Here is a 26,749-nt window from a genome sequence, read left to right as displayed (position 1 = left end):
TTTTCAAAATACTTCCTACAAGTTATAATTAAATTTGGTATTTTTATAAAATTAAACTATCTTTAAAGTATAGGATAAACAACTATTTTATTTTTCCTTTTATTATTAAATATTGACTATCTGCTTTTTTCTGAGCTCCATGTAATGCAAAAGGGGCTCCCCATCTATTTATTATAGTTTTTAACTCAATATCCGATCTTTGAGTGAAAGACTAGGTATCTTTATTTGTCTTCGTTGACTTCTTTCTTATATAAGAACTGAAAATGAGGCTTGAACCCTGATCTAAGTACAATCTTCAATGATATAATAATGCTACTCTTATAAGTAGTCCAAAATCACCATTTTGAACAAAAATTTCTTTGCACATAGCAGGTCTTACCCCATACTTACACAGATCTAGCTCTAGGTTTGATGGAGCCTTTCCATCTTTAAGTACTACAATATTTGAGGCCCTCTTCAAGGAAAATGCAAGAGGACAAACTTGGTAAAAACAAGAGGTTTGTGCAATTGGGGAGTCCATGGCTGATGCTTCATTAGCACTTTGAGAAATCTGCCTTGGCAACACGTGCTCCCCATTAAAGTAAGGAGCGCCTACAGGTGCTTGAAGAAATTCTTTCTTATTTCCTTAACAAATGGTCAGTAATATGATTTTTTAATCTGTTTTTTTTTCAGTTGTTATCTTGTCCCTAGATTTCTAATTTAAAACAGAAAACTCTTCATCTAATCCCTAGTATTATCCCAGATAAGAAATTCTCTCTCAAACATATAATATCCCCCAAAAACACCAAATAAGATAATGATGTTTTATTTATGGAAAACTCACAACATTTGATTGCCTTAGCTTTCTGTATTCCCGGGTCAGTGAGTACTAATATATTCCATATTTTGTTGCTGTTTTCCGGTATTCAACACGTCAACATTTTACATTGGAGTCATAAAAGTTAGTGAGATAGTTCTGATGAATAGCAATAAGCCAGAGTAAAGAATAATGCATAACATGAATTCCTTAGGAAATCAATTAATATTTTTATAAGCAGTAGTAAAAATATGATCAAGGCTAGCAGAGAGTGAGGTCAGGCTATTTGATTTCAAAATACATTCTTTGTTAGGTTCTGTCTATCAATGTGAAAATATTCTGTGCTCTGTCAAAACCAAAATCTCAGTACCCTTAAGACTTTTATATATCAGAATGTACAAAATTCTAGTTTGGCTACATAGCCTTTGACAGGTACATAACTGTAACTTTTGCAGTACTTTCAGGCTCCTAATTGACTTTTTGTGGATCTCTGAACTTAGTATATTTTCTTCTGAATTATGTATTATGTGTGCAAGTCAAACAGTGTATATTTTGTATTTGTTGATAAGGTTCTTGTAAGCAATTCTAATACTGGGGTAAATGATGATTAATATTTGAAAATAAAAGTGATAGTGTATTCATATTATTTTTACATTGTTTATATCCATCAATTCATCCATCCATCCATCCAATGAATGTTGAACTCCAAATACATGGATTTACTGAGGACAATAATGTCAAGATTATAAAGGCATGTAACAAGTGTAACACTTCAACTTGAATCCTGGTAATAAATTTGCTGGAACCATCATATATCTATCAGGCTTTCTGAGATGTACTGACATTATCATTTAAATGGAAATCCTTGTCCTCATTTATTAGCTAATGTGCACTGCTCTGCAGGTAACAGTTCAGCCTAGTGATACAGTAGAGCAAAGGATCAGGTAATCTGATTTTCCAATGGACAGTACTATATGTTTGAATAAGAGAGTCATAAATACTAACCTAAGCACCTATTTTAAGAAGCCAATTAAAAACCTGAAATCTGTTCCTTCAGATTGTATTGTATGTATCCCTGTTGTATGTATTCACAGGAGTCGTGGATGTATGAAGGACCATCTAGGTGTGTAGTGATAAGCTGACTGACTGGAAGACTAGAGCCACCCAAGCCTGGAGTAAGTACAACACATGGAGCTGTGTCTCAAAACTGAAAATGGGTGCTCCTGGTCAAATCACAATGCACCTGTAAGGCCCAACTTTATAACATCAAGCACTTCTTGGATACCCAGATAATAAGAGCTGTACTTTTTGAATCTGTTGGTAGGTGAGAAAAAAATTAAGCACAGGTAGACTCACAGATACCTTACATTAAACCCGTAAACTACAACCTGACAACCAAAGAGGTTAATGATGGCTAGAGCTTTATCACATCCAAAACTCTATGATTTTTCCATAGCTTTTTTATTAATGATTTTCCTTGAACCATTGATCATGTAGGATGATGTGCTTACTACTTCCTGAGATAGCCCATTTTGTTGTTGGTTGTCCCTAGTGTTAGGGCAAATGGTAAGCAGAGATTTATCTTCCTCTAACTTCTACTTTTTGGGCCCTGTTCTGTCTCTAAACAAGCTGAGCTAACCATGATTTCTACCATACGACAGCTTTCCATTACCACCCTTAAATCCAGAAAAGTTTGGCAGCTTATGAGAATGAACAAATCTTAGCAGGACTCAGAAAAAGGGGAAGAAAAAGAAGGAAAAAAGTGAAGCCAGACAAAGAGCTTCAAAATTTGTTTTAATAATGGTCCATTTATATGCTATAGCTAGCATACAAATGTGGTTTAAGGTTATTGACCAGTCACCTTTTAGAGGGACACTGCATTGGTTGTGCAACTTACCATGTCCTCAAGGATAACTTTCCTCAGGACAAGCATCAGTGCTCCTGTTGCACAGGTCAGCCTGGAATAACCACCATGTTATTTCATAGAAAAGTCCACTAGGATATTCTGAACTGCAGGTATCAAATTTCCTGTATAATGACCACAATGTGAATGAATGATATTCTGACAAAGTACTATGTAAAAAAAGCAACTCTTTGAAGGGCTAAAATGAAGGGCTAAAATTCATAGCCTTTGAAGGGCTAAAATTCATAGATACCGAATTCTCTGCTGTAGATCTAGCTTGATGTGGTTTGATTCCAGAATATTTGGAAGAGAAGATCAAATAAATGATTATCCTGAACAGAGGTTTTAGGTGTTTTTTTTTTTTTTTTTTTTAATTCTGGGTCCTTCAAGCAAGCTTTTGATAAGCATTGATTAAACGTTTCTTTAAATATTAAATATAAATACATTGCATGCTAGGTACTGTTCTAAACATTTTACATCTATGATCTCATTTCATTGTCATAATAGTCTTATATGGGGTTGCTATAATACATCTTATTTTAGAGATGAGGAGACTGAGGCACAGAAAGATTAAGACCACTAATAGTTGGTTCAGCCAGGATTTGAACTTAAGACATCCAACTCAATCTCCTTTTTAACCCTACAGAGTCCCAAAAAGCAGATTAGTTGGGTTAACAACCTTTTGTGAAAGTTGAGGATTTGAAGGCAAAGGGCAATGATGAGGTCGATTTATCTCTGTTGAGAAGTCGCGTAATAGGAATCAATGTAAGCCAGAATAAGAGTATGGGGACTGGGGCAAAAGGGCAGGGATAGAAAGAAGAGCATCAAGTTAAGTGCATACTTTAGAAAATTATTCCTCTGTTCTCTTTCCAAGTTCTTCATATTGTAAACCCTGGTGGCTCAGGAAATGCTCATGAATTCTTTGATATTCTTTTCTTTAAGATGGAGTTTAACTGTCTTTTCTTTGAGGGTGGCTGAATCTTGCATGTCAATTCTAATGAATGAAGTGAAGTGGAAGTGAAGCCTTGGAGATCAGGTCACACAGGTGCTGTGACTTTCTCTTTGCTCTGTCTCTTGGATCACTAGTTCTACATAAGTTAGCTGCCATCCTGGGGAAAAACAGCCTAAGAAGAGGGTCATGTGGTTTGGAACTATGGCCTTTTGCCACTAGCCAGTGAGGAAGTGAGCTTTTTTGTCCTAAACTCATGTGAGTGAGCCATTTTGGAAATGGATCTTCCTGCTCCAGTCAAACTTTCAGATAAGTGAAGCAACTCAGTTTGACTATGGCATCATCAGAGACCCTGCACCAGAGCTAGAGCCACCCATCTAAGTATTATGGACTCTTGATGCCCAGACTCTGTGGGATAATAAATGCTTATTAATTAAATGGTTAAAATTTGGGGTGATTTGTAAGCAGTAATAGAGAAATACTATACAAACTGACAAGCACACTTCTGAAAACAACAAAACCAAATAAATAAAAATAAAATAAAACTCATTACTTAGAATTTCAAAAGGAAAAATATCCTGAAGACAGCTTTTCTCATTTAGGTAAGGTATGCCCCCAAACTCTTTAACCCAAAGGTATCAAAGCAGTTCAATTCACTCCCAAAGTAATTTTCTAGGATTTGAAGCTTAAATTGTATGCTACTTCTTTACTTTGTCACATTGTACAAAAAAAGGAAGATTTAACTATTCAAAACTTAAAATTACATAAAACCTTCAAAGTTTTTTAAAGCAAGGTGAACAACAGAATGCAGAAGATGTGCCAAAGAAAGTCTCTTTCTCATAAAGATCATAAAGAAATTTAAGACCTTAAAATCCAGCTTTAGAGAATGGAACAACAGTAGGCAATTAGCAGGCAGAAGCATACAGTTTGGATATTAGTTAAAAACTATTGTGACTCATTTTAATAGAAAACATTCACCAGCATTGTGGTCTCCTAGAATTTGGCAGCTTGCTTAGGCCCCACACAATTGGTGCAGATGACACAGTACATGATGATGCTCTTGGCTGGAAAGTGCAGTTTGACATCTGTAATTTCTAAAGCTAGCAATTATAACTTGTGTTTCCATTCTAATGTAATCATGATTATTAATCCAGAGGCATTTTTTTTCTGAGGAGTCATCATGGTATCTCATTGCTTTCCAACGTCCACTTCCTCTACTTTATGGCTCAGCCCAGGGCTTTGCAACCCCACTGCACGACAGATAGCTTTACTGAGGACAACAGATGTCAACTTACGCATAGATGACTTACAGCTCTCAGCCAAAAATTAGGCCCTGGCAATATGCCTCTGCCATCAACACTCCTTCTACAAAACTCCTCATGAAGTAGCAATTTTAAAAGAAATGTTTTCCCATCAAAATTCAATAGCATTTTATAAGCACATACACTTCCTTCCTTTCCTGGCCTGCATGAAATCTAATATCAGGATTATTATCCATTTGTCATTTCAACCTATAATTTAGCAAGGCTTTTTGTGTTTGAGTTATGCTTCCCTCACACCTTCCCTGTCAGCTTGCAGCCATAGATTCATTCAAGAGGCTGCCTGGGTCATATTGGTTGACCTCTTAGAACAAACATTTTCCATGTTTCTTATTCTGCTTCTCTAAGAGGCACCATTAGTTTTGCTCATCTCTATTTAAAATGATTTTTATGACACAATAACATTTCAGGTTTTCCATATTAATCTTCATTTTATTTCTTGAAATACTTAGGCAAACAATTCTGCTAAGACATCACTGGTGGGAAATTCTCTTTTGCCTTTACTCTGTCTACTTAAAGCCAACTCTGAAAAAATAATACATTTTTTCTCTGAATCAGCTGAGCACTGGAAAAAAGTTTAAAAGTCTGGTCTAGTAATTCACAATGTCTTAGAAAAAACACCGTGATAAACAATTAGAGCAGAAAATCTTAACATAACTTTTCCTTCACATCAATGAATATATATGTTCATATCTGGGATCCTATATAAGAATTTAAAGGTCTATTTTCTTTCTTTTTTTTTTTAAAGATTTTATTTTTAAGGAATCTCTATACCCAAGGTGGGGCTTGAATTCACAACTTTGAGACAAAGAGTAACATACTCTTCTGAATGGGCCAGCCAGGCACCCCTAAAATTCTGTTTTGTTATACATCAGTTCAAAGATATCTGAGTACAAAGGGAAAATGAAAATAAAACAAATATATAATCATTGCCAATTCGCTAAAACCAAACACACACACAGTCAACACCCAGAGGTGTAGGTGGTACTTACCCCACAGCCAAGATTATTACTCCCTTCACAAGTGACCTTCCTCACGCCTGGCTCGGGAAGCAGTCCAGCTCCACAACCAGGGCTGGGGCACAACACGCCCCCCATCTGTAACACACACTCTTCAGCGCCATATTGCTGGTATCGGTTGTACTGTAAAAAAACAACATGAGTTTTGAAGAGTGATAATGCTACAATGTGCTATTTTAGTCAAAATATTAATAGCTGGAGGTCTGTGGGCTTTCTTGTTAATCTGTTTTGTTAAAAAATGAGGTGGGGTGGCGTGGACAAGGTAAGATCCAACATAAAGGACAAGGCCTTCCCAACTGTGATTGGTAAGCAGATAACTTTGCATTTCTAGGAAACTGGTCCTAAATTCCCACCCCCCCAAGGTTGTTGTTGTTGTTGTTTTTAATAATACTACTATAACTGCATTTAACCGTCTTGTTTCATACAAATTTTAGGAAACATATTTACATTTTAAGTTATGGACACATAATGCATCATTATCAATCTCATCAGGTAGTCATTTTCATGCTTCTATTCAGGACTCTATGCCTCTATTTTAAAACCATTTTGAAAATAGGCCCTAACATCCAGCCCACATGATATCTGAGCAATACTGAGCACATTCAGCTTGATGAAGAGATTCACATTATTCCTTTTATCATTATTCTCTTTCTTAAAGCATGCTTTCTTCTATCCCTGATTTCCTCATGCCATTTCGTGGATTATCACCCTCTCTGGTTTCCCCAGCCTACAGCATAAAGCCACACAGTACAGTTTCCAGGGCCTTCCTATCACTGCCCTGTTATTGTCCTCTTTGTGTTATTTGATCATATTCACTTCTAAACTCAAATCAAGTCAAGTGGATTTGCTCAACTGTAAATTAGTTTATGTGACATTCGGTGACAGTCTACTATATGTCAGACCCTACTGTGGTGCTGGGGATAGAGTAGTGAATAAAACAGACACCTTTGCTCTCATCCACATGCCTATAACAACAAATGCTGAAAGGCTTTATTTTAGTGGAAAGGAGAATAAAAAGCAGAGAAGAAGCAGATTTTGGAGAAGATAGGGACTATAATTTTGAAGAGGTGATTAGGGGGAAGGGGATGCCTTGTAAAGAAGGTATATGTATGCAAACATCTAAGGGAAACTAGAAAAGCAAACCACATGGCTACCTGTGGGACTGGGCTTTTGGGCTAAGGATAGAGTGGTACCAAGATGCAGAGGCCAGAATGTGCTTGGTGCTCTGAGGTACAGCAGAGGCCAGTGTGGCTGAGTGACAGCAGATAGGGAAATGACAGAAGATGCGGACAGAGAACTTTTGGGGATCTGGGCTATGTAGGTCCCTGAGGGCCATTAGGAGAGCTCTGGCTGCTACTCTGAGAAATATGGGAACCACGGGAGACTTTGGAGCTGTGGGGTGACATAATTTGACTAATCTCTTAAAGACAAGCATCTGGCTTAAATATTCAGAATTGACTCTTGGGTGAGGAAGGATAGGAGGAAGAAGCAGAGGGGCAAGCAGGAGATTTTCAGTGATACAAGTGAGAGATGACAGTGGCTTGAACCAGCAAGCTAGTGGTAAAGGTGGGAGATCAGCTGGATATATTTTAAAGGTAGAAACGGCAAAATTTTTAGGTAGATTGGATACATGGCCTGTGGAAAAAAAAGGAGTCAAGCATGAATGTAATGTTTTTGCCTGAGAAGATAGGACACACATACACACACACACAGAAAGAGCAAAACAGAGACTGTATTACTGGGATGGGAAGACTCAGAAGAAGGTGTGTCTGTATATGTGTGAATGTGCATGCATGTCTGTGTGTGTGTATAAGCTGGGAACTGCAAAAAAGAGCCATTTCCACTGTGCTCATCTTCAATTTGATAAACTGCTACACAGCCAAGATTCTGAGTGGCTAATGGAATATATGAGTTTGGAGTTGAGGAGAAAGGTGTGGGTTGTTGATACAAATTTTGAAATCATATGTGCATGGAAGGCTGGGCGGGAAAGGGTTAGCATCAAGCCTTCCATGCATTTTCTCATTTTTCTGGCCCCAGGAAAGAAAGATGACTTGGTCAGATTCTCTTGTAAACATGCTAATGGTACATCCATACAATGGCATTTACTAGAAAAGATTTCTTAACTATGGAATACATTAAGCAGGAAATACTTATGTGATGAATGATTCCTCGAGTGATGAATGATGAGACAGTTTATATAATTGAGAGATGTCATGTTAATGATCATTCTGTGAGCTTCTTGGAGACTTCATTTATTAAGTCTGGCCTAAAGCACACCCTAAGATGCTGAGAAGTGACCTAGGAAGCCACGCCAAATGACCCACACTTCTCTGTGCTTTTTGGGTACCTCATTATTACCTGTATCCTTGAAGTAATTAGTAAAGCTTGACACAAGGTTACATCTATGATTCCTGCGAGTCTGACTTGACAATCTGACTCTGTGTTCTCAGTAGTCATGAGGCTGGCTGAGACTAGCTAACCTTTTCTAGGAAAGATGAGAAGGAGCCAGCAAAGGGGACTGAGGAGGCAGGTGGAAAATGAAAAGGATGTAGGTATCCTGGAAGCCAAGGGAACGAAATTCTTCTAGGAGGGTGTCATGATAAATTGTCCCAAGAGCTACACAGAAGGCAATTACTGAAAATTGGTTGGAGTCAGAAATGCAGATGTCACTGTGATCTGGACAAGAGCCATTTTCAGTGGAGTCATGGAGCCAAAAGTCTTAGTGGAGTCAAATGGAGTCAAGACAGATTTGGAGGGAAGGAATTCTAAGAGGTGAGAATGGGTACTTCTTCCTGTAGGAGTTTGGCTGAAAAGGAGAACAGAAGCATAGGAGAGCAGCTAAAGGGGGTGGTGGGATTATAAAGGATTTTTTGAAATTGAAGAAATAAGGGAATGAGTGGAAAGAGGAGAGGAGAGTATTGATGATGTCAGCTAGGAAACAAGCTCTGACCTTAGGCAGAGGGAGGAGCAGGATCTCAAGGGTGAGTAGAAGGGTTGGCCTGAAAGGCATAAGGCCGCTGCCATCCTTAGCAAAGGAAGGAAGGGAGTATTTGGGCCCAGGGTCAGACAGACAAAGGAGGTGTTGAAAATTTGAGAAGAGAAGAAAGACATCAATGACCAGGGGAGAGGAAACGGATAGAAGGAGCTAGTATTATTGCTAGGCAGCACTAAACAACCCATTTGTAGGCAGAGATTATGCATTGAAAGGAAAACCAGGCAGCAGAATTTTATGTTTCTCTACAACACATGGCTGCTAAGTGCAGAGTAGGCAGGAGGTTGGATTTAAGCCAGATGGTAAGGAATAAGAGATAAGGTGCTCCTCGGTCCCTCCCACCCCTACATGGCTTTGGCACACAAATATCTCCTCACATGACTGTGAGTGATTTCAATAAATATGTTTCAAACCCCTCTGAGGTGTTCAGCTCAGTGCTGTACCACTGGACTGTTCAACCTTTATGCCTATACAAAATGGGTATGAAGTTTTAGTTTTGTAAGGAATAAGTTCTGGAGATCTAATGCACAAAATGGTAATACAGCGAATGATACTATATCGTACACCTGAAATTTGCTAGGAGGGTAGGTATTTCAGTGCTTCAGGCTTTTACTTAACATCTGCTATATCTCCTTTCTTCTACACTGGTTCTTAAGAACACAGAGGATGATGGAAGAAAACTATATTCCACAATAGCTCATTTGCTTTATCTCACACACATACAAGGGTATTAGAATAACAATACCAGTATCACTATGAATATGATTACTAAAAGCCTCACATATATTTTCACATGCTATACAATTTCTCCTGCCAAATTTTTCTAATAATTATACTCTATGTGCATTGTTGAAGCATATGGCCATTCCATACTATGCTTTCTTTTCCTTAATTTTCATGCTATCTTGAGTCTACACACACACACACACACACACACACACACACACATACACACACACACACAAATATATCTCATGCTTACCCCCAGTCCTTATATTGGCATCTCTATGGCAATTTTGGTTGTTAGAAGCATGTTCTCCAGTAAATTCCTCACAAGGAGTATATGGGAAAAATATTCACTGAGGTCTTGCATATGTATTGGTGATGGTTCCTTTGGGGCCTTTATTCTTGAAAATGAATTTGAGTGGATATAAAGTTCTGGCCTCCCAGGTTTTCTTCCTTGAGCAACTTCACTGTATTACTTCTTGTGCTTCTGGTGGAAGGCATTATGGACAAGCCTGATGACAATCTGATTATTTTTTCCCTTTACACATTGAGTTGGTAATGTTTTCACCCAGATGCCCAAAGGATATTTTTTTTTCTTTAGAATCTGGTAGTTTTGTTAGAATGTATCTTGGTGCTGGTCATTTTCTGACCAAGTTTCATGATTCAAGAAAATTGCATTGAATTTAATTTTCAGTGTTTGCTCTATTTTCTTGCTTTGACATGTTTCTTATAGGATTTCTAGTATACATATATTGGATCTTCTTTACTCACCCTCTACATCTGTCAACTTCTCTGGAATCTGTCATCTCACTTTACTTTCAGGTTTAGAAGTTTCTTCCTTTTCACTTTCTGTTTCTCTTAAGACAATATCTGTTATTTATTTGTATTTGTATGATTTCTTTATCATATGGTTCCTTTGCAAAGAGTGACTTTAGTCTCCACCTGACTAACATGCTTTTCTTACCTCTCAGGACATCATTCTCCTCCTCATTCTCTGTAACCTCTTAAAAACTTTGTGTAGGATTTAACCTTGCTTCTTGTTGTTGCACAGTTTTACATGAGATCAGTTCTAAGTAAACTTTAGAAACAAGGAGGATCCAGCATAGCTCTTGGTGGCTCAAAAGCTTCTTCTTCTGGTTTGTGGGGTTCACTTTCCATGAGCTCCCAGCATTATTACCCAATTTTAACTAGATTTCCTCTTTCCTCATCCCCTTCTCTATTCCAAACACATTTCTGCTCAGTGTGAGGCCTTGTTTCCAAAGATATCTTTGGCTGGTTCAGTTTTGTGAGCCCAGGGGACCCAGATTATTCAGTCCCTTCGGATCTTAATGTAGACCTTTTGCACACCCACAACCCCCCAGTGTTTTTTTGTATTTGTTTCTCCTGAATTTGATAGAGTATCTTATCCACAGTTAGTAAAAAGCAAACTGTTGTAGGATGAATTAATGGAATCTAACTCCAGTGAGTGTCAATTAATTTAATTCTTCTAACAAAACAATCAATGGCAATGGGAATTAATAAGAGTGATGTAGGATGGTTTTCTATTTTAAATAAATGGCTCTCAAGCAATTGGCTATTTTCTGATTTAATGATAGATCACCCAACTACTTAATTTAGTTAAGTGATTTTACTACTATGAATGATAGCTATTTTTTAAAGATATTTTTTATTTATTTATGAGACACACACACACACACACAGACACAGGAAGAGGGAGAAGCAGGCTCCCTGTGGGGAGCCCGATGTGGGACTCAGTCCTGGAGCTCCGGGATCATGCCCTGAGTTGAAGGCAGACGCTTCACCACTGAGCAACCCAGGCATCCCTGAATGGCAGCTTTTATCTAGGAAGAAGTTAACCTATGGACAAAGTCCAATAACACTTTAGAAATTCTTGCTGACAGTATTCACAGTGGTCTTAGTTACTGATGAAATGTGAAATTATATTTTTCTTTCTGCTCATTAGCTAAGGAGCTTATAAAATGACTTAATTATAATCATTCTATTTGTGATACACTCAAGAGAATTTGAGCATACGATTTCTTTTCTAAAGGCAAGTATTTTAACTTATATACCTGTAATTTCTGATAATTAAAAAGTACACACATCTGAAATAAAACCCAAGCCTACTGAGTGCTTTACAACTGTTTTTTTAACATTGTGAAATTTATAAGAGCAAACATTTGACCTAAAGACAGTAATGAGTTAGTAGTCACAGAAAGTTTCATATGCTAAGGAAATAAATTAGACATGTAGTTATATGTATGTCATTAGAGATACTTGGTTCCCTTCAAGGTATGGCAGACATTTCCATGGATTCCTTTCAACCACTTACTGGCACAAAGGTGACAATGTATTGAAAGAACCCAACTATTTATTTACTAGAGAGTTTTAACAAATTAGCACTAAATAGGGCAGAATATGGAGATTCATCTGAGTGCAAAATACACACAATAGTGGTAAAGAGATAAATGGACTCCAATCGGGGAAAGTGAACAGATACCGATCAGTTGACACTACTCGCATAATATGCAGGTGCTTTTTTCACTTATCAATAATGGCATTTTAGGAAGAGAACTGAAGGAACATGATTATTATTATTTTTTTATTTTTAAAGATTTTTTTATTTATTCATGTGAGACACAGAGAGAGAGGCAGAGACACAGGCAGAGGGAGAAGCAGACTCCATGCAGGGAGCCCGACATGGGACTGATCCTGGGACTCCAGGATCATGCCCTGGGCCGAAGGCAGCGCTAAACTGCTGAGTCCGGGGGGCACTTGACGGGATGAGCACTGGGTGTTATTCTGTATTTTGGTAAATTGAAGACCAATAAAAAATTAATTTATTAAAAAAAAAAAACAAACTGCTGAGTCACCTGGGCTGCCCTGAAGGAACATGATTAATTTGCAATGTGAGTAAGTCTGTGTAGAATCTATTCTCAGGTGAGCTCAAAATTTTCTAAAAATCCCTTACTATTTATCTTTGGAATCACTGTGAGTGACTGTGTGCGCACCTGTGTGTGTGTGGATGTATTCGTCTTAACCTGCCAACTAATGTTGCTTAAGATATTATTAAAACTAGTCTGCAAATTTATGGATATACTTTCATAAAATGGATAATCCACAGACAGATAACTAAGATAATTTAGAGTGACAACATGGTATTCGCAAAAATTTTTTGAAAGTGAATATTAACAAAGCATACTACTTGACCTCTAAGGAAAAAATTTTTTTAAAAACATTTCTTACATTTCATCAGATTATAGTGAAAATGCATTCCATTAGTATGACCTATCTAGGTAAAAATCTCAACTCATTGCTATGGTCTATATTTTATTTATTCCAGAAATAAATTATTCAGTCTTTATGTGTACTCCCATGGATATTCCTAAGCACAGAAGATATCCCTTTTAAAATATAAAGTTCAGACAAGTTTCAATAAACTGATATCTTAAGAATCTGAATAATGAATCATGGGAGAGTATAATCAAATAGAGGTTGTATTTTGGGGGCCTGCAGGTAGGTTGAAGAATTGAGTTGGGTAGAATATTGTTCTCTAATGAAGCAAGGTTCACGTGTTCAAATCCCACATGGGGCAGCTAGCTTCCTCTTTCTCGCTGGCCACTGACTGCATGCTAAGCACTGGTGGTCACTTGAGGAGTCGGGCTGGGAAGGCCCCGCACCTGACAATCTCATACTCCTGGAAAACCACCCAAAACACCTGTGTAGGAAGACATGTACCTCCTTGTCATGATATCTGATTTGCATGCTTTCCTAAGAAAAGAAAGCAAAAAAGGAACCTCAAGTTTGAGATTGCAGGAAATATAAAGTACAGGAATACTATAGTGATAAAACTGAAGTCTGAGAAAACTGGCAAACGTTCTGTCAAATGAGTCACAGCTTGTCAGCAATCCCAGAGCTCCATGGCAGCCTTTCAAATCCTCTGAGCAGGGAAGGAGGCTGTTTTTGTTCTGCGGTGGAATTTTTCAGAATATCCTTTTGGGGGCACTCAGGTATAGCTACAAGACAAACCCAACAGAGTAGGCTGGGACTTGTCTTGCTTTCCCTTCTTAAACTCTGGATTCTGCTAAGTCTTAGCCACCAGCACCTGGGGATTCCCTCCCTGGGTCCTCCCTCCTCAAATTCCCATCAGAAATGCCATTTGCTGAGCTACTATTCTTTGCCAAGCCACTGCGCCAACACTTTGCCCATGCAGCACCTTCTTTGTCTACTCTGGGAACTAAAAGGATGAAACCATGGAGTCACACAGAAGTTCAGTCTTTTGTTGAACTTCACGCAGGCAGGACACCTCTGATCCCCGACCAGAAATCAGGGCTATGGCTCTAAAGACCACTCTTTCTCCAATACCAAGTGGCTTCCACTTTCTGTTTTTTCCTTTTTATTAAAAAAAATGCTTTTAGGGTCACCTGGGTGGCTCAGTGGTTGAGCGTCTGCCTTTGGCTCAGGTCGTGATCCTGGGGTCCTGGGATCTAGTCTCATGTTGGGCTTCCCCTAGGGAGCCTGCTTTTCCCTCTCCCTCGTCTCTGTCTCTGTCTCTCTCTCAGTCTCTCATGAATAAATAAATAAAATCTTAAAAATTTTTTTTTTCCAGCTCACTCTTCCTCAGTCACCCTTTTAGAAAATAATGAAAAATAGTTTCTTATGGAATTTCCTCTTTGGATAAAAAATCTAAAATAACTTCATAGAGAAACACACATTTATGATTAATCCATTTCTCCTTGGTATACGGAGGATGCCCTATTTTCTATATGTGTTAGAACTGGGGAAAAACAAAACAACCTGACACTCGTTAAATTCTCAGTAACCTTAATCTTATTTTTCCTCATTTGCAGGTAGTTAGCCCTGGGGGAGTTGGTGACAGCCTCTGTGGGTGTGCCTGCCACATTCCTGTTTGTAGTCTCTGTTTTGTTGCTAATAATGTTTTCTTCATCCCTGGACATCTGTCATCGACTGATGAAGTAAATTGGCTAGAGAAAGGGCTGGACCTTATTCACTGCATAGAAAAAATAATCATTAGGATGGCTGAAATCAGATGTAAGGAGAAAACAGATCAAACAACACCTAAACTATAATTGGAGCAATAGACTGTATCCTGGATTGCAATTTACAAAGTTTTTTCCTTTTTATTTTTAAATTTTTATTTGTTTTATTTTTTTCAAAGTAATCTCTATGCCCAACATGAGGCTCAGACTCATGACCCCCAGATCAAGAGTTGCATGCCCCACTACTTGAGCCAGCCTGGGGACCTGAAGTTTCTTCTTTTTCAGATGTTCCTGATGACATGATGTCAAAAAAATACTTTGACTTCCAGTGGTTATGGGATCTTCTGGAAAGGAGGTCAAAACCAATTGGCTTCTTCATCCCTTGTCCTTTCTATGGCCATGGCAGGGCCCCTAGGAAGGCAATGCTATGGAGTGGGGGCTCCTGCTAAGTGTTTTTTCCTCATGAAAGTTTCTAACAGTGAATGTGAAACCATAGACTTCTGGAGGTTTTGCAAACAGGACTGCTGAACACATACGGGTTTAAGGGCTGTCAGCATAGGGCATGGTGGCCCATGGACATGTTATTTATCCTTTACTACAGTCCCTGAGACACAGCTTTGAGTAGTACTACTCTTGGCCTCCAAATTCAAGTGCCTCTGACTTCCTCCAGAGGCACTGTGGTGTTCATCACCTCCCACCTCCTTCTCCCTGTCTTTTCCTGGGCTTTCCTTTCTTTTAACACATTTCCAAATGTTGGAACTCCTTAGGATTCACCTGGTCCCTTGTCTTTAATTCTCATTTGGCAACTGCCATGGATTTAAGATTCCATCTGCCCAGGGTGCCTGGCTGGCTCAATTGGAAGACTATATGACTCTTAATCTCAGGGTCATGAGTTCAAGCCCCACATTGGATGTAGAGATGACTTAAATAAACCTAAATAAATAAATAAATAAATAAATAAATAAATAAATAAATAAATAAAATGCCATCTGTGTGCCAAAGATTCCATATTTATCTCTCCATCTCTGACCCCTGACCTCTGTCTCCTCTGAGCTCTGAATCATACATCCAAATCCTGACTTGCCTCCTTCTCAATGCTTTAGGCCTATCAAATCTGTTCAGAGGTGAGCCCCAGCTTCCTCACCTCCATTCTCACCTTCCTACCACCTTATGGCTCTCAGTAAGATAAAAACTGTAGGACTCCTTCAGCTTATGAATCCCTGACACCTGTGTCCTACCTCTGGATATTCACTTCCCTCTCTTTCCTCTGCCAACTGTCTTGATCCAGATGCTGTCCCGATTGGAGCAAGACTGACATTCTGGAAATGTAATTTAGTTACTGCCCGCCCCCTGCTTAAACTTTCAAGAATTTCCTATTGAACTCAATCAAATCCAAATATATATATATTTTTTTTTCAAATCCAAATCTTGATCATGGCCTACATGGTATGGATGGTCTTCATCTTTCATCACTGTCCCTCTTGCTCATTATCTTCCAGCCACATTAATTTTACTTAGTGGCTTGAACAGAACAATCTCTTTGCCTCTTGGGTGTGTGTGTCACTGAACATGTGCTTCTCTCTGCTTTGAATGCTCTTCTATCCAATACTGAGATCCCAGCTCAGTGAATAGTGGGTGCCTTCTCAAAATTTATGGCTCCTTATCTAAAATACGTCAAATCTCAATCACTGTTTGTTTTCAACATAGCACTTACCATGATTTATTCTTGTGATTTCCTTGTTTACCATTTTACCTAACACTAGCACAATAGTAGTACAATAAAAGATATTCACAAAATATTTGTGGAATACATGAATTTTTGAATGTTGTTTCTTCATAATTCTGGTGATTAGTGATTGAACCTAAGGTGGGGGAACCTGGTATAAGTAGAGGTATTTCTGAAATGCTGTTCTTCTGAAGGCTTTCAAAACCCTATGGACTGACAGATATTATTCCTGGTGGGGTTTTTCTGTCCTTTTTTTTTTTTTTTTTTTAAGGCTCACCTTAAACTTTAGAGTAGCTTAATTACCTACTATGTGATGATATCTTTGCCAATTAGCTTGGACTTGGAGGGATGAAAGATGCTTTATGAACGTGAATTATAAACACAAGTCAGAGACAGGGCCAAAAAGCTAATATAAATGTGTTATGTTGAATTCCAAGGAGTTTTAATTATATTTTTATTGTAGGAAGGTAATTATTTATAGTGTTTAATGATTTATCTTTAATCTAGATCTCAAAAATCAAGGGCCTTTTAAGGACCAATGAAAATGGAAAGGAATCACATACAAAGAAATGAGATGACTGATAAGCATCTATCTCCACCATCCAGCAATAGATTCAGTAATTAAGCAGTATCTGTGTGCATCTTATCAATTCACTTTTAGGTGCACATCACACTTATTTTATTGCCTACCTTGTTGCTACCACTGCAATCTATTGATTGAGTGTAAATAATGCAAGTAGTTTTTAAATCAGAAACATTTTCGCATAGCACTTAATATTTGCAACTTACATTGGCAATCCTATTGATTCACAAAAATTCTAAGACATGGCTGACCATTTCTCTTTTCTACGAATGGAAAAGCCACATTAGTGAGCGACTGAAGTGATGTGTCTAAGGGCACTGGTAACACACATTAATATAAAATCTCATTTTGTCAAGTAATAAAATTTGCTTTAAGCATCAAGAGAGAGCCTAAATGCTGTACCAGCTCCCTGAAAGGCTGCCCTACCCCAACCTGCAGGAGCGGTGGGGCTGGAATGCTTTGCTTTCTCTCTGGAGCCTCAGTCACCATCTGCCCTGAGGACACTAGTTTTTGTCATGTATCATCAGGATAGAAATGTCCCAGACTGACACCTCCGGTTAGTATCAGTCCCTGAAGCAGTTCCTGGCTCCCCTGTCATTCTCCTATCTGACCCCCATGCCCACGTGGTTCCGTACATTGCTTTGCCCTACTCTGCCCTCCAGCTGCCCCAGCTCCCGCCCCTGTGCTGGGGAAGCCAGGGCCAGACAGTCCTACCTGCCCTGTGACTTCAATCTACACCTACTGTTCCTCTCACCTTCTTCTCCCACTGAAACTGGCTTCTTCCCTGTGACACCACTTCCCTGGCGGCTCCCTCAAATACTTTCTGCACTTTGTACCACCAAGCATTGCTCTGCAACGCTCTAAGTAGAACAGTTTTCTTCTCTCCTGACACCCTCCAGCTTTGAGTTTCGAACCACCAGGTTCCACTGGGTGCACTTTCTCCATCTGCAGGCAGCTCCTGAGCCTTACCTCCTTCAATTTCTCTCTCCCTGCTCCCCCTGCCCCCATTTCTTGAAGCTTCAGTTTGTGGCTCACCAGAACTCTTTCCCAGTCTGCTCTGGTAATAATTCTGGAGGATCTCAGTGTCCACATGGGCCACCCTTCCAATGCCCTGGCTTCCCAAACCTTTGGCCTCAACTTTTCCAGTTAACTTTTCCTCTATACTAACTCGGCCACCAGCACTCCCGGCCCTCCCCTCACCCTGCCATTGCCAGTCCCTGCAAGCCTCCGTAATCTCAATGTCAAGGATCCCATTCTTTTTTTAAAAGATTTTATTTATCTATTCATGAAAGACACACCGAGAGAGGCAGAGACACAGGCAGAGGGAGACGCAGGCTCCCTGCGGGGAGCCCAATGTGGGACTCGGTCCTAGGACCCTGGGATCATGACCTGAGCCGAAGGCAAATGCTCAACCACTGAGCCACCTGGGTGCCCCAATGATCTCACTCTTCAGCTAGCACCTACTTTTCCAGCTAAACCTTGCTAGTACTCAAACTCTAAAATCTCTTTGGACCCACTGGGACCTAGAACTAATGGACCAACTACCTTTCCCATTCCCCTCTCTTCTCATCCCCCCTCTACTCTCTTGTGTCCTTGGCGGCGGGGACATTGTTCCTGACCATCTCTCCTCTCCCCTGCATCACCAACCCCCTACTCCTTTACAGAGTCACTCCCAGTGGCCTATAAACATGCCTCAGCTTTTCCTGTAAAAGAGAAAATTATCTTGATTCCGTATTCCCCCACCCCAGCTACCTCATTTCCTTGCTTTCCTTTACAGCTAAATTCCTCAGAAAAGAAGTTACCTACATTTGTTGTCTCCCATTTCTCTTCCTCCTCTCACATGAACCCAATTCAAGCAATTCAAGCAGGTTTTCCCTCCCTGTCCTCCCTCCCCCATGCCCTGGAGGAGGTCAAGGTCACCAATCACCTCCAAGTTTCAAATTCCATTGTTCATTTCTCACTGGGCTCATGCTTGGTCAGCAGGAGGCATGGATGATCAGTCTTCCTCCTAGAAATGTTTCCTGCCTATGGCTTCCAGTTCACACCCTCTTGGATTTCTTCTCACCTTACTCCAACCACACCTTATATTTTATACTTTTTACATGAAATGAGCATTACTGATGGTCACTTCAGAACTTCTGTACTCATTTATTCCCTATTTGGACAGTTCCTTTCCTAGACGTCACCAGGATGCTTTCCGGCACACCCTTTATGTCTTTACTGACAAATTACCTGTTCAGTGAGGTTATTTCTGACCACCTGATATAAATTTCACCTCTTTAAAGCCCCAGCTACCACTACCCTCTTTTTGGTTTTATTTTTCTCCATGGCCATAATAACCACCTAACAAAATGAATATTGAATGTGTCTATATGTACATAACATCACAGTTGTCCATTGGTATTTCTTTCTCCCTCCTATATTCCTATAACTGAGAATGGTATCTAGCGCCTGAGTAGGTGCTCGTTAAGTATCTTCTGAATGAAAAGAAAGAAGGAAGGAAGGAAAAGTGCTTTTTTCAGGAAACAAAGATCAAATTGTTGTGATACACCATGACCCCATGTTGCACAACTAATCAGAATAATAGTGATTTTGATTGTGGCTCGATTACAATTCTAGGAGAATGCAAAGTGGCCTGACTTGTATGCAAAACTAAGGAGATGATTACAGTTGGCTTCTTTCCCTACTAATCACCAATGACTCTAACACAAATAGGGAAATAATTTGCAAATATTGGTACAAGTTAGAAGAGAGGGCTCCATTATCTGAGTGGAAATGTCAGGGCAAAAATCAGTAATTCTTACTTTAAGAAATCTCTCAGGCTTTCACAGGAAAATGGCTGGGAGATGCATGTGTTTTCCTAAATAGGTATGTTTGCAGGATTCAGTTATTAATTCTTACCTACAATGAAGGATAACTGATTTTGATTACAATTGAATAAACACTATGCCTGCTGAATTCTGGATTTTGCAGTATGAAAATATAAAGGAGACATTCTGAAACCTGTTAAATCAAGGAATTGAAAATAATTTTAGTTTTTTTTATCCTCCCCCTATTAACTCCTTTCTGTTTATTTTAAATTTTTATATTTAAAAATTTTTAATTTAAAATTTAAAATTTTATTTATTTATTTATTTAAATTTTTTTTTTTTTTTTTTTTTTTATGATAGTCACAGAGAGAGAGAGAGAGGCAGAGACACAGGCGGAGGGAGAAGCAGGCTCCATGCACCGGGAGCCTGATGTGGGATTCGATCCCGGGTCTCCAGGATCGCGCCCTGGGCCAAAGGCAGGCGCCAAACTGCTGCGCCACCCAGGGATCCCTTAAATTTTATTTAAATTCCATTTGCCAACATATAGTATAACACCCAGTGCTCATCCTATCATGTGTCCTCCTTAATGCTCATCACCTAGTTACCCTATGCCCCTACCCACCTCCCCTTCTGCAACCCTTTGTTTGTTTTCCAGAATTAGGAGTCTCTCATGGTTTGTCTTCCTTTCTAATTTTTCCCCACTCAGTTTCCCCTCCTTCCCTTATGGTCCCTTGCACTGTTTCTTATATTCCACATATGAGTGAAACCATATGATAATTGTCTTTCTCTGATTGACTTATTTTGCTCAGCATAATACCCTCCAGTTTTGTCCTCATCGATGTAAATGGTAGGCATTCACCCTTTCTGATGGCTGAGTAATATTCCATTGTACGTATATACCACATCTTCTTTATCCATTCAACTGTTGAAGGACATCGTGGCTCCTTCCACAGTGTGGCTATTATAGACATTGCTGCTCTGAACATTGGGGTGCAGGTGTCCCATCGTTTGACTACATCTGTATTTTTGGGGTAAATACCCAGTAGTGCAAGTGCTGGGTCATACAGTAGCTCTATTTTTTACTTCTAGAGGAACCTCCACACAGTTTTCCAGAGTGGCTGCACCAGTTCACATTCCCACCAAGAGTGCAAGAGGGTTCCCCTTTCTCCACATCCTCGCCAACATTTGTTGTTTCCTGTCTTGTTAATTTTAGCCATTCTCAGAGTAAAGTGGTATCTCATTGTGGTTTTGATTTGTATTTCCTTGATGACAACTTATGTGGAGCATTTCTTCATGTGCTTGTTAGCCATGTGTATCTTTGGAGAAATGTCTGTTTTTGTCCTCTACCCATTTCTTCACCTGATTGTTTTTTTGGGTGTTGAGTTTGATAAGTTCTTTGTATATCTTAGGTCCTAACCCTTTATCTGATATATCATTTGCAAATAACTTCTCCCAACTCCCTAGGTTGCCTTTTAGTTTTGTTGACTGTTTCCTTTGTTGCACAGAGGCTTTTTTTCTTGATGAAGTCCCAATAGTTCATTATTGATTTTGTTTCCCTTGGCTTTACAGATGTGTCTCACAAGAAGTTGCTGTGGCCAAGTTCAAAAAGGTTGCTGCCTGTGTTCTCTTCTGTGATTTTGACAGATTCACATATCACATTTAGAACTTTCAACCATTTTGAGTTTATCTTTGTGTATGGTGTGAGAGAATGGTCCGATTTCATTCTCATGCATGTGGCAGTCCAATTTTTTCAACACCATTTATTGAATAGACTTTTTTTCCCCACTGGATATTCTTTCCTTCTTTATCCAAGATTAGTTGACCATAGAGCTGAGGGTCCATTTCTGGGTTTTCTATTCTGTTCAATTGATCTACATGTTTATTTTTGTGGCAGTACCATGCTGTCTTGATCACAGCTTTGTAATATAGCTTGAAGTCAGGCATTGTGATGCCCCCACCTTTGGTTTCCTGTTTCAACATTCCTCTGGCTACTTGGGGTCTTTTCTGGTTCCATACAAATCTTAGGATTATTTGTGCCAACTCTGTGAAGAAAGTCCATGGTATTTTGATAGGGATTGCACTGAATGTGTAAATTGCTCTGAGTAGCATAGACATTTTCACAGTATTTATTCTTCTAATCCATAAGCATCAAATGTTTTTCCATCTCTTTGTGTCTTCCTTAATTTTCCTTTCTGTTTTTAATCTAATGTTGGACACAGTCATCCAACTTTACAACATACATGTATGAAAGAAAAACATACTGACCAAAAATGCATCAATAAAACTCATCTTCCTTTGCATATTCCCTGGTCAGATGTGGCAAAGATGTCCTTTGAGTAAAAGCCAGTAAGAGGGTGAGGTAGGTCTCCCTTTCATGCTGTCAACTATTTGGTGTAAGCATTTCAAGAATAACTTGACATCAAGGTTTAACATAATACCATGGAAGCTGTGATTCTATACAAAGATTAAGAAATTTACTTTTATGCAGTCAAAAGTATGTGTGTATAATTCAGCACCCTGAATTATTTACTTAGCACATCCATTTAGAATCTGTCATCTGAGTACCACAGTACTTAAATAATCTACTTTTAATGGGTCCTTTGTATATAAGTCACAGATTCACATTCAGAGAAAGCAGTTGCAGTGAAATATGGAGAACATGCACAAAGTGCAAAGGTCTGGTGAGAGGAGCTCTCACACTCACCCACAGACATCATGTCAGACCACCTGCGACGACTGATCTCTTAGGCATCATGCATCTGGGCACTTACTTGTTTGCTTATCTGCCAATACGTTATGCCTGCTTACTGCCGGCGTCCTGAGATGAAATACTCTGGCAGATAGCAGATGTACCAATTAATAACCTGTCAGGTCTGATGGATAGAAGAGGAAAAGAGTGTCCTCACACATATCTATGGTGTGGCTTTCTTCCCCATTTTAGGGCGCCAAGGGTCAGGAGACATACTCTGCCTCCCTGGAGAGAGCCCAAACTGTCTCATTAGTGTCTATCTTTCATGACACTGCGGCGCTGCCTTTGAGAGGCTGACTCACCTGCTCTTCTCCAAGAATCCTGAAGTGATGGAGCTCTTTAATCAAGGAGTTGGGGCAGCCAGCTGTTGGAGAAAACAATGAATCACAAACATGTTATTACCATTCTGTACAGTAATGTGTTTTTATGTGCAGTTCTGACTATCAGCTGCAGTATTATTGTGGAGGACGCAGACACCTACCTGCACAACATGTTCCAACCAACCACACAAAAGCCATACCTTTGAGGGAGCTATGGCTGCTGTCCAGGTCCCCACTGTGACTCTGGGAAGGAACTGCAGGTGAGCCTCACCAGGACTTTTCTTCCTTCTGATTGGGATCTGACCTTTGTGGGGCTTTAGGCTCCCACATCATTTCTGTCCAGTGTGTTACTCTCCCTCATAGAGAACCAGGATTCTGACTAGAGTGGGAGAATTGGTGAGTGTAGGTTCATTGCCCTTATTGACCACACCCTGTTTCCTCGCTTTGCAGGCAGGGACCCTGCACACAGAAAGATAAGAAAGAAGACAGGGCAGCTGGACACCGCATCCTCATGGGGTTTGGTTGTAGTTTAGAACCATGCCTGGCCTGCCTTTGGCCCAGGGCGCGATCCTGGAGACCCGGGATCGAATCCCACATCAGGCTCCCGGTGCATGGAGCCTGCTTCTCCCTCCGCCTGTGTCTCTGCCTCTCTCTCTCTCTCTCTCTCTGTGACTATCATAAATAAATAAAAATTAAAAAAAAAAAAAAAAAAGAACCATGCCTGGTTCTTTCAGGAGGATCTGTTATGACCAGAAGGATTCCGTTTTTTGGTCTGGAAAGGAGTTCTTATGGAAAGGACTCAAGAAGAGAGCCAGAATAGTTTGGGTACTCATGACCTTCCATTCTACCCAGTCAGTAGGAGCCTCTTCAGGTTTTCAGATTTTCTTTCTCCATTTGTAAAAAGAAATAAGTAAATAAATTATATATATGTATGCCAGCACATGCTTAGTTATCATTTTAGTATATGTGCTGCCAAAGCGAGCACATTTAAGTTATGTTCCATCTCTGTCTTTTTAACAGAATAATCCTACCTATTAGGTTGTAGTCATTTACAATCTTTACTCTAGTAATGAAAATTGACATAAAAGCCCATTTCTTAGATACAGTCTATGGATTACATAATCTGTTGAAGTTTCTAGTGAGGAATTGGGTTGCATGCACAATGTACCAAAGCAATCACTGTGCTGTTGTCCTTGTTACTCAGCATTGAGAAATAAGGAGGATGGAAAGTACCGAGGACATTGGTCTAGGGAGGACAGGCTGAGGAAGGAGGGAGTTGTCATCGTCACAGGGGTGAAGGAGTTATCCTTTGCCAGAGAGATTCAATTTGTGCTTGGTTCTAGAAGATAGCATTATAACTAATAGGCAAAAATGACAGCAGTAGACTTTGGTTCAATATAAAGAAATTTCTAACTTAAAAATGGACTACACTGCCTTATGAGCTAGTAACTGTAGGTTTTCAGACACAGGCTAAATGACTATTTCCGCAAGATATTGCAGAGATGAATTTGACAGAGTCCATTCCAGTTCAGAAATTCTCTGGTCATGTAAAATGCTGAAACACAGTTTTAGTGTTTGATGTTATATTTGACACAGTCTTTGATATAACATTTCATACTTTGAGAGGCTGGTTTGTAAGTGCTTACCAAAGCAGTACTAAGGAGTTTTAAAAATATAAACACAATGTAAACGGGTGATGTCACCACCTGACAATAGACCAATAAAATAAATGAAAATCCTGAGATGGATATTTTGGCAGAAAGCATAGCAGGTTAATTGCCTCAGGCACACCCAATGCTATAAAGAAAGGAAGCTAGGTCCTTGACATTAGAACTGTGTTTGTTCAACTGGATGCCATAGGCATGCAGTCTGAAGGTTCTTTTCGAGATGCTCATATTAGATATTGTCATAACTATCTAAACAATTAGGAGAAGACATGCTGGATTATTTGGTTGGCTGCCATTCAACCAAAAACTATAGTGGAAGTTCAGCCTCATACCAGTTCTAGAGTTTTAGATCATCTTGGGAACAGGAAGTTCTGTGAAACTCGTAAGGAAAGAGCTCTAGGGATGTGTTCCCAACAAGTGGGGGGCCCATGGTCTGCCCCAAGTGTAGGAGGTGCACTCGGGGGAGGGACCATGGGCACAGGGACACCAAGCCAACCAGCCAGGGCCTTGTTTGCATCCCGGGGGAACAGTTTAGGAGCCGTAAAATGCCAGCATCTGTGATACTCAATTCACAGAGCTAACTGGAATACCTTTTTAAAAAATTTACATTTAATTTATTAACTTTCACTGGGGCCTTCCAGTTGTAGGAATATAAAATGTTTATGTCCTCATTTATATTGAGATGTATTTAAAAGGATACTATTTTGCGGAATAAGTTTATTCAACCTTGGGAGTTTTAGAGGATTTTTTTTTTTTAAGTAGTCCTCCATGTCCCTCAAATTTGAGAAAGACTTATTTGACTTCATTTAATGCCAGGTAAAATAAGAAACAGATTTTAAAATTAGCCTGTCTTCAGGATTTGTATTCTAACACTCTCCTAAGATGTAACTACAAGGATTGATGTCAATGAGGGTTCCAATATAAACATCTTTCACAGAAGACTAGATAATTACTTGTAACACCTGGAAGGAGGAATAAAGTATAATAAACGAGGACACATATGGCATTAGTTACAAGGGAAGATGTGTGACGGGTCAAGACTTTTAAGAGACCATCGAGGAGCATCCTGCTCGCTGCAGAAACATCAGTGTGGGAAATGGACAGCCCCAAGCTCCCTGTGAAGGCAAGTTCCCAAATTAAGAAACTAGAAACGTAAGACACACAGGGAATCCAGTAGTGTGAGGGGGGAGGTTGGGGTGCCAGGAGAAAGAAAGAGCCTGGCAAAGAAGGATTCCGTGAAGAGTGTTGTTAATGCTGGGGCTGCACTCTTGCTTTTTCCCAATTCTTCACACAGAGCCTCCTCCTGCATGGCAATGGGTCATCTTCTGGAGCCACCATGGCCTACTTGGGTCAGTTGAATCCTCACAGTGCCCAGCATTCTCTGCCTTCAGGCTCCCAAGGGGAAATCTTTTCTTGAGATCATAGAGAAAAGGCTTCTATTAAAATGTGCACGTGGTGAGGGGACATGGTGGCTGAGTGGCTCCATTGTAAAGCAGGCAACTCTCGGTTTTGGCTGTGGTCATGATCTCAGGGTCATGGGATGGAGCCCAGTGTCTGGCTCCACACTCAGTGGGGAGTCTGCTTGAAATTCTCTCTCTCTCCTTCTGCTCATCCCATTTGTGCAATTCTCTCTCTCTCTCTCTCAAATAATCTTTAAAATAAATAAATAAAATGTGCACTTGGGACATCATGCCACCCCCCTGCCCCATAGGGTTTCCATCTCAAAGAAGGCAGTGGCTTTCTAGGTCCTCCACCCTCTGAGCCTTCTCTCTCCCTCCTCATCCCACCGGGCTGTGATCGCCTGCCTGCTCCTGACCATTCCACACACTGCTGTCTCCAACCTTCTGTGCTTGCTGCTCCCTATCCCCAGAAAGCTCTTGGCCCTGATACCTGCATGGGGGGCTCCCTGCCTCCTGCATGTCCTTTCTCAAACGTCACCTTCTAAGTGACACTGCTTGGGGCGGCCCTGCATGAAATTGCAGCCTGTTTTCACTCCCTTGCCCACACATCCTCATCACGCTGTATTTTCTCCAGAGTGAAATCATCTTCTAATGTACCTTACACCTCATGTACTTTATTCTCTGTCGCCAGCTGCTGCAATGCGAAGGTGACACATGGAGGGATGGTTGCTGTCTTGTCCCTGTGGTATCAGCCATGCCCACAACAGTGCCTGGGTACTCACTCACTCAA

At 39.9% G+C, this 26,749-nt stretch overlaps 1 protein-coding gene across 1 annotated transcript in view; it reads right to left on the bottom strand.

Annotated features, from left to right (window-relative positions):
* PRKN (parkin RBR E3 ubiquitin protein ligase) overlaps positions 1 to 26,749 on the bottom strand; it is a 1,279,940-nt gene that overhangs the window by 177,760 nt on the left and 1,075,431 nt on the right. Inside the window, exons 8-9 of the mRNA XM_026015949.2 lie at positions 22,875 to 22,936; positions 5,960 to 6,109 (exon numbers count right to left, since the gene is read on the bottom strand). Coding sequence (XP_025871734.2) covers positions 5,960 to 6,109; positions 22,875 to 22,936 — 212 coding nt within the window. The remainder of the gene's footprint in view (positions 1 to 5,959; positions 6,110 to 22,874; positions 22,937 to 26,749) is intronic.

Source organism: Vulpes vulpes, chromosome 1 (genome assembly GCF_048418805.1).
Source record: "Vulpes vulpes isolate BD-2025 chromosome 1, VulVul3, whole genome shotgun sequence".
Lineage (NCBI taxonomy): Eukaryota > Metazoa > Chordata > Mammalia > Carnivora > Canidae > Vulpes > Vulpes vulpes.
Note: the sequence above shows the minus strand (reverse complement) of the source record. Positions and strands in the feature narration are given on the sequence as shown.